The sequence below is a fragment of the Oculina patagonica genome, unplaced genomic scaffold (genome assembly GCF_052425735.1).
Source record: "Oculina patagonica isolate OP01 unplaced genomic scaffold, crgOcupat unplaced894, whole genome shotgun sequence".
In the NCBI taxonomy this organism is placed as follows: domain Eukaryota; kingdom Metazoa; phylum Cnidaria; class Anthozoa; order Scleractinia; family Oculinidae; genus Oculina; species Oculina patagonica.
In genome coordinates this window covers 1-8,214 of record NW_027558793.1, presented here as the reverse complement: position 1 = coordinate 8,214, position 8,214 = coordinate 1, and the positions used below count along the sequence as shown (strand labels likewise).

Genomic DNA, 8,214 nt, shown 5'->3' with positions numbered 1-8,214 from the left:
GGTGATAGTTAAGGTCTTTCCAAAAATCTTTTGAAAGTCTTCAAAGAAATTTTCAACAGTATTCCCAAACCTTTTAGTAACATTGGAAAATTAAAATCTTTGAAAATTTTTTGGTTGCTCTTTGACAAATTGATCTTCAGTAATACCTGTACTCATTTTTTAGCCAACTAGAATCAAGTATACATCCTTCAACACAACAATAGTGAAAGATCAAAACAAGAGTGATATTTTGCCATATTATGGCAAATACCCATTACCTGCTCGAAGTTAATTATGAATTAACCTACCGTAAAAACTCGTGTATAAGCCGCACTCGTAGATAAGCCGCACCCCCAAATTTCAAGCATGATTTTGAGAAAAAAAATAAAACCTGGCGGAAAAATACCCAGTTGATTGTGAAAAAATGCTGGATTATGAGGAAATTTCAACAATCATGATCAATAAAGCTAAATTTGATTCCTTGAGCCTTTCCGATCGATGTGCAGGATGTACTATAAACACATAAACGGAAAACACTTCAGTCTTACCCAGAATTTTAGAACTTTATAGAATAAACATCATTTCTGCCAACTTTAACATTTTTGATCTTTTTCTGCCATTCGTTGACAGGTATTTCTTCGTTCATCACTGTTTTTACATCAAATTTTGCACCTGATTTTGCGCTGTGTTCGTAAAGCGTTCGTAGCTTAGTAACCAGGCACTAGTATCCAGGCCCATCGCCAAAAGACACGTGGAACGCCTGGGGGTTTAAAATTATTCACGGACGAAAAGCGTGGTTTTCGTCGCTGTTTTGAGAGGAAAAACTTTTTTAAGATGATCAGTCTCCTTGTTATTTTTGTTTGTGAGGATAGTAAAGAGCTGCTTTGTCGCTTATATGGAGCAATTTTTCAGTTTTATGCGCAAAAATGCGCAGAAGATGCGGAGGATGCAGTGTGAGCGATTTATGCAGATTTATGTCGGTGAGGGTAAAAGGGGGAATGAGTTTGCGGAATGGCATGTGGCATGACTTGCGGAATGGCATAATTATGCGGAATGTAATTTACGCGGGATGACTCATTGACATAAATTTTACTGAAGAGCGCGCCAATTTTTAAAGAGCAGACGCTTTATTAAATACTGCGGGCTTAATGATAACAATCGATTGAAGATAGCGTTCTTCACGGATTCTACGAAAAATATTTCGGCGGCCAGTGTTTCCCCAATGCTAAGGATTTCCCATTCTGTGGACGGTTTATCGCTTTTAGTCAAAAGATAAAAACAGCGACGGAAAAGCATCCGATCGTAGATCTTTATACTACAAACCGAAAAATGCCTCGGATACATCTTCTGTATTAATATTCATGTAGCGGTTATTAATACTGTATAAGTTAAACAAAACATCGAGACAGAAAGTCCAGTTTTGGCGGATGTCATCTCAGCTTCAGCAGAGAGATTATGAACACTACGGCATATTTGTTTCATTAGAAGTCTACTAGCCCTGCTTTTCGTTAGTCTCCTTCGCAGCCGCTCGGGCTGAAATGACGCAACGCTCCCGGTTCGGCTCGAGTGCCGGGCTGCGAAGGAGACTAGCTTTTCGCCTCCCATTATGAAGACTATATAAACTCAGTGTCCAGAAGACTTGAACATTAACTTAAAAAAGCGGCAACCGACCGCCGATCGAGTAGAGCGAAACTTTCATATAGTGACTATAGTCACTGCACGGTAAAAACAAGCTATCGTATTTCAAATCTAGCTCGCATTGCAGGTTTACCGATAAGACAGATAAGGAATCCGGCGAGTAATTATCACTGACTACTTGTTGTAAATACTTGGCTTTCTCTTAGGAAAAGAAAATCATTCGCTAAACATACATTTTATTTTACCGCAAAGATCACGAGACGCACATCGATAAAATTCACTGCGGTGTAAATAGTGTCACACCAGCGGAGAAGCCGTGTCACGATCTCTTCATCGCTGTATTAAATAAAAAGCTAGAAATACACCAAAGTAGTTGTCTTCAATGAAACCACTAGCTTTTTTCCACCCCTAGCAAGTTTTGATTTAGAAAGAAACAATTCCTGGAACAAGGCAGTGACACGGTCACACATTATTTCGCGGGCGACTAACACACGTCACTTGCTTTCATTTTATATTTAAATGCGTTGTCTTTTTAAAAACTTCTCTTCAAATGGGTTGAACTTGACAGTTGTGTGTCTTGCCTTGAAGTACGTAGCTTTAGAACGAATATCGTTCTGTATTTTGAGGCAAATAGACGAGAGTTTTCATTCATGTTAACAGAACTACTCACACACAGCTAGTCGATAATTCAAGTCCTCGGAAGCGTCACGGCAAATAGCGAAAATAATTTCTCTGCTTCTGTTCGGCGTAAATCGGTGATTTGAACGGTGAAATGATCTTTACAACGATGTTCTATGGAAGTTTCCTGCTCAGTCATTGATTGTTTGAGCCAGCAGTATTTAACAAGGCGGCTTCTCTTTTAAAATTTGGCGCGCTTTTTAGTATAATTTATGTCAATGAATCATTCCGCGTAAATTACATTCCGCATAATTATGCCATTCCGCAACTCATGCCACATGCCATTCCGCAAACTCATTCCGCCTTTTACCCTCACCGGATTTATGTGGACCCGCACGGCGGCACCACCGCATCCTCTCAGATGCCCTGTAAAATTGCATGCAATGGTCTCGTAGATAAGCCGCACCCACGATTTTGAGCCTAAAATTTCGGCAAAAAAGTGCGGCTTATACACGAGTTTTTACGGTAACTTGTAATCAAGATTAAAAGTAATGCATTTGACTCTGTCTATTTCATATTATCAAGTGTAACACTGAGAGTACCAGTGAGATTGAAGGTTTTTCAACTGATGAGGAGAGAGACGAGGAGCGTCTGGAATGTAACTTGGATTCTACATACAGGTGAGAACGTGGAAAATTGGAAATTCCAAGTCGGAGGGGTGGGTGGGTACTCTCAGAAGCCAAATATTTTAAAACTACTGGTAAGTATGAAGTTAATTAAAAAATAATGGAATTTCCAAAGGGGTAGTGGTGTTACAACTAAAAAAACCTTTCATGGTGGGAGGAGGATACTTTTTGGAAAACACAATCAACATCTAAATTCACCCCAGGTGATACTTATAAGTCTATATTATATAAGAAATAATACAAATGCACACAGAAAGTCGCTATAGAGACACAGAACTATCTTGCATTAACTGTTGTTGTATAGGTCACAGTTCAGGAGCAAAAAAAAATTGCAGTAAGCAAGTGACTTTCCTTTTTTGTTTAATTAAGGAATTAAAAACATTCCCTCCATGTTTCAAGGAGGTTATAGGAAGAGACATGAAAATCTCTTAAACCACTTACCCTTACTCTTCACAAAGCATTCTTGTTCTCCCAAACCTGCACTTGTGTTTCTAATGTATTAGGAACACTGACAATATTTTCTATCCAAAATAGTGATCATATTTTTGCATTTTTTTTGCAGGAATTTGAGTAAGCCTTGTGTTAAGAGAAAGTACTCCAGTAAAGTAAGCACAGCTGTCCAACAGATTTTTATTTTTGTTTTCATTACTGAAACAGCAGAGTAGTATTCTTTCTGTAATGCTGTAGTTATTGAATCATATATTGTATATCAGCCTTAAACCAGATGTCTTGCTACAATTATAAGATAACGCAAGTTTTATTGAACAATCATTCAATACAGAAGTTGTCAGCTACTTTTATTAAGAATACATTAATTTTTTGACAAATTTCCTGAAAATTATTTAACACCTCCTTGGAATTTCTAGTTTATTTCTAGTTGTTTTAGATTTCGATAATAAATGTGAGACAATTGATGAATATTAAATAAAAATCAAACTGGTTTGAAAAATTTTAAACCAAAGATAATATTATTTTAAACTACAACATATACACAATCTGATTACCAGTAAACAGAGTCATGCTGTGTTTTGTTGAACTTGTAAGTTAAACACAAATGACAAGTAAACTGTACTGAAATACTGGATTCTAAACAGGCTAATGCAATGATTTTTTAGCTGAAACCAATGCTACATGTACTTGACTTGCTTTTTTTGTTGTGATATCATGGTGTGTTTGTACTTGTTTCTTACCAGTGGTTTTTGTTTTCTACTGAGTGGATAAGTGGATTTTTTTTTCTTTTTTCATTATAGTGGCGAACCCTTTCAGACAAAAAGAGTTTTACCTCAGACGATGGAAGCTTCAGTCATGCTGACACCACACATAGAGAAAAGGAACTACAGGGAGGTGAAAGCTGTGATTTAATGCCTGATGGAGCGTATGAGCTGCTGCCATGTTCTGAACCACCCAAGGAAGATGATATAGTGTGGGGTGCAAGTGATGATGAAGGTGCATCTGAAACAAATGAAATTTCATATTATTGGTTAAAAATTTTTAAACGTTAAAAAATGAAAGACAAAATCAAAGTTAGTTACGATGAGTAGATCTTAAAGGGTGTTTTGGACAGATTATACACCGTTGACCTGTTTTTGTCGTAAAGATAATTTTAACTTATTATTTACAGTACCAATGACTGGGCATTCATTTGATACCATTAATCTAACATTAAGTGACATAGATAACCACACAAGCTACCATAATGTGAACTGATCTACAGGACTGATTATGTTGGTGAACATTTTTTCCTCATTCTGTAATACTTCAATTTTCAGACTTGCCTAGCAGTGTTACCTGTGATGGAACAGAGAGTGATGACAATGACTCAGATTCAAAGTTTCCTTCAAAGCATCCAACACAAAAATTACCGCAAGGAAAAGCATTGACAGAAAGGATATCAAACAGCTTCCAGCCTTCAGAAATTACTGTATCTGTAAGTACAAGTTTTTTTCTGTAAAAAGTAAAAATTAAAACAGTATCTATTTCTAACACATTTTCACCCCATTATAATCTTCAGTCAATCTTGAGAGAACCCCTCCTTCAGTTAAGAAGCAATAACTTCAGCGTTTTCCAATAAAGAAGCTAATAAGCAGGGATGTAGCTAAGAAAACACTAAGCCGGCTCATTAACAAGCCCAGCTGGCTTTTCTGGCCTTGGCAGCTCTAAAAGTTTACCCAAGCCTTTGTTTTCATATGAAATTTCAGCCGGATTTAAGTTCTATTTCAGCTGGTTAAATTAGCCGGCAGCCGGCCCTTAGCGACATCCCTGAATAAGAAGCAAAAAATATGGTAATCCAAAATGGCTGCATTCATGCCAATTTAGGAAGAAAAAATGTGCATAAGGTAGTCAATCAATATGGAAACATGCATGTTTTATCGTAACTGTGTGGACCTAAGTACGCTGCACAGGTATTGTTCTTCATTGCTTCAAAAGGTGTACATGGATTAAAGTGCTAAAAAAATCTGCTTACTTGAGTTCATGCCTGGGTAGGCCTGCTGAAGCTCCACTATGAAAGAATTCATATTATCCTTGAATACCCAGGGGCAGTTAGTGAGGGCAAGGGAAAGTTGAAACTGCAGGAAAAAAAATCGATGAAGAAAATTAAAGTTGAAGTGAAGGCCAGGAGCCTGTGGGGGAAAAGATTCTAAATGCCACCTCATGATTGACAGAAAAATTCCATGGTATTACCTAAATTATTATTCTGTCTAATCGGTGAACAGTTACTTCAGAGTCACTTTCATGTGTTGTTATATGGTGGTTGATGAATCGGGCATACTTGTGTGTCTTGTGCACCAAAAAAAAAAATGCACAAAGTGCAGGAAAGTTCCAGTTGACAGAACAAAGGAATCTGAGTGAGAAAAAAGTGTTATTGGTGATTGATGTTGGCTTGAAATTTTTAATTTTCTGAGCTTTTTATTTTGGGTTAAAAGTATCCAAGGAACAGTGGCTTGTATGCTTTGATTTAAGTTTTTCAGTTCCGATTTTTTTCCGGCCAACTAGAACTTTCCTGCACTGCATGCATTTTTTTAGGATGATGTGAAGTATACGTAAGAATTCATATCTGAACTGCAGAAAGATGTAAAATAAAGAGCTTCTTTCTTTGCAGTTTCTTGAATTGCAATTTCACTGCGAGGATCATTTCTTTACTTTCTTTACTTTACTTGTATTTTACCTTGTATTTTACTCTGGAATTCAGTTTTTTACTGCAATGAGTTTTTATTAAACATTACATTACATTATTATTTACATCTATCTAAGGGGTGGACCATTTGATTTTTGATGGGGGGGGGGGGGGGTTGCAGGATTTTTAGGCTGCTAGATATTTTTTTTTATTCTTCCAGCCCTGCAGGATTTTTTTTTTAATCTTCAGGTTCTTGCACGATATTTTTTTTTTTAATGGAAATTTGGAACACAAATTTTGAAGTTAACTTGACCATCACCAGCCACTCATAATTGACATAATTCACCCTATTAAAAACCACTTAACACGCAATGCCTTTTAAAGTTTACATCTTTTTTCAAAGCAGTAAAAAGTTTCATCTTTATTCAATGTACAAAGAAATGCATCTCCACTAGCCTGGGGCTAGTGGATTTTACTGTCAGGCTAGTGGATGTTATGCATCACTTACCCACTGGGCAAGCGAACGTTTTTTCCTGCTAATTACGTAACGCTACTCAGAAAAGCCTCCAGACTTGCATGTAATGGTTCCAACTCCTTGGGCATCCAGGATTCTAACAAGGGGGTTCAAAAAAGGGCCACCGAAGGTGGACCCTTCTAGGGGGTACGGGGGCATGCTCCCCCGGGAAATTTTGAAATTGAAGTCCTCGGAAATGCGGTTTCCAGCTTTTTGAGGGATGATTGTGGACGGTTTAAATTTTATTAAACAAGGACTACGTTTAAGACTTTACAGTACAAGATCAACTGACTCTTAGAAAATGAAACTGAAATCACTGTAATATATTTGTCTTCGCCATCTCTCAAAAATTGGATCAACGAGTAACATTCTATGAGGTTGTTGTTCGGCAAATTTCTGAACTATAGCATCGTAATCGACAGGCTTTTCGTAATGGCTACTCATTAAAGCCAGGCCCGAGAGTCTCGGTTGTCATCGTCGTTCGAAGGTGGCCCTTGACTAGTTTTAGAGTGCTGTTTGAGCACTCGTTGTCTGCTAATGTCACTGGAATTGAACATGCAATTCGCAACAACAGGTGGATGTTCAGAAAGATGTTTTGAATCTGAATGCGTGAACATCTTTGAATCATAATGCCCTTCTGGATCAGAGGGTTCACTTTAATAGGAAATCTAATTGGTAAATCACGTGTCTCGCGCTTGCAAAATACCAAATCACGCATTAAAATATGCGATGCCCAGTGTGACTCACAGCTACTTCAGGGGCCGTCATGCGTCACGCAAAAATCCTTTGCCACGCCCTGATTACGGCTGCTCGACATTTTTTTCCTTCTTAACAATTCTGCATGATATTTTTTTAAAACCAGAAGCACATGCTCGATATTTTTTTGGGATTTGCACAACCCCCCATCAAAAATCTAATCGGTCCACCCCTAATTTTGTTTAGAAGGTTACTCATGATTGAATTACTGTCATAATGAAAATTCATTTGTGTGCATCACTGACCCTTTTTTGTTGTTTTTTAAGGGAGAGGTGATAAGTGACTTTCAATCAGACCAAGAGAGTTCACAGGTTTGTTTGCGTTGGGAATAGATAGATGTTTGTAGTTTTAAAGCAGTTTAATGCTCTTTCTCTACAATTAAGTAGCCAGTTCCAAAATTCTAGTCGCCATGGTGACTTAAATTAATGGTTGCAACTTGGAATGTTGTTTCAATTGCACGATTGTCAGGGAACATTTGATATGATTGGTGATTCATATTCCTTTAATCGCTCTCATCATTCCCCCAATACAAGAGAAACAGGCTTCTTCTTAGTATAATTTCCATTAACCATGCAACTGCCAGGACAAGCAAAATTTAAGAGCTGCTTGTCAAAAGGGCCAAGCGGGAATTCAAGTTTTTTGTTTCAAGCCACGCTTGGACTACCAAGATAAAATTAGCATCCCAGGCATTAAATCAAATAATTGTGGTAAGCATTGTTAGACAATAAAACTTGTGAGAAATTTAGTAACTTTTTTAATTTACACCCTGTACATGTATCACATTGTATGTTTTTATTATACATGTACTTATTTGTCATTAAGTTTATCCAAAATAATGATGTTATGAAGTTGCATGTATGTATGTATGCTAAAATTCCTGTCACAACATGATGGAAAATGTCCTAAAC

The 8,214-nt window shown here is 37.3% G+C and overlaps 1 protein-coding gene across 1 annotated transcript; it reads left to right on the top strand.

The window, feature by feature from the left end:
- Nucleotides 1–2,820: 2,820 nt before the first annotated feature.
- LOC144641381 (uncharacterized) lies at nucleotides 2,821–7,998 on the top strand (the record flags this gene model as incomplete). The annotated part of the gene is made up of 5 exons (XM_078500395.1): nucleotides 2,821–2,915; nucleotides 3,484–3,526; nucleotides 4,172–4,367; nucleotides 4,691–4,848; nucleotides 7,573–7,998. Coding segments are annotated over 5 exons (558 nt in total), but the record flags the coding sequence as incomplete, so codon positions are not given.
- Between the last annotated feature and the right edge of the window lie 216 nt (nucleotides 7,999–8,214).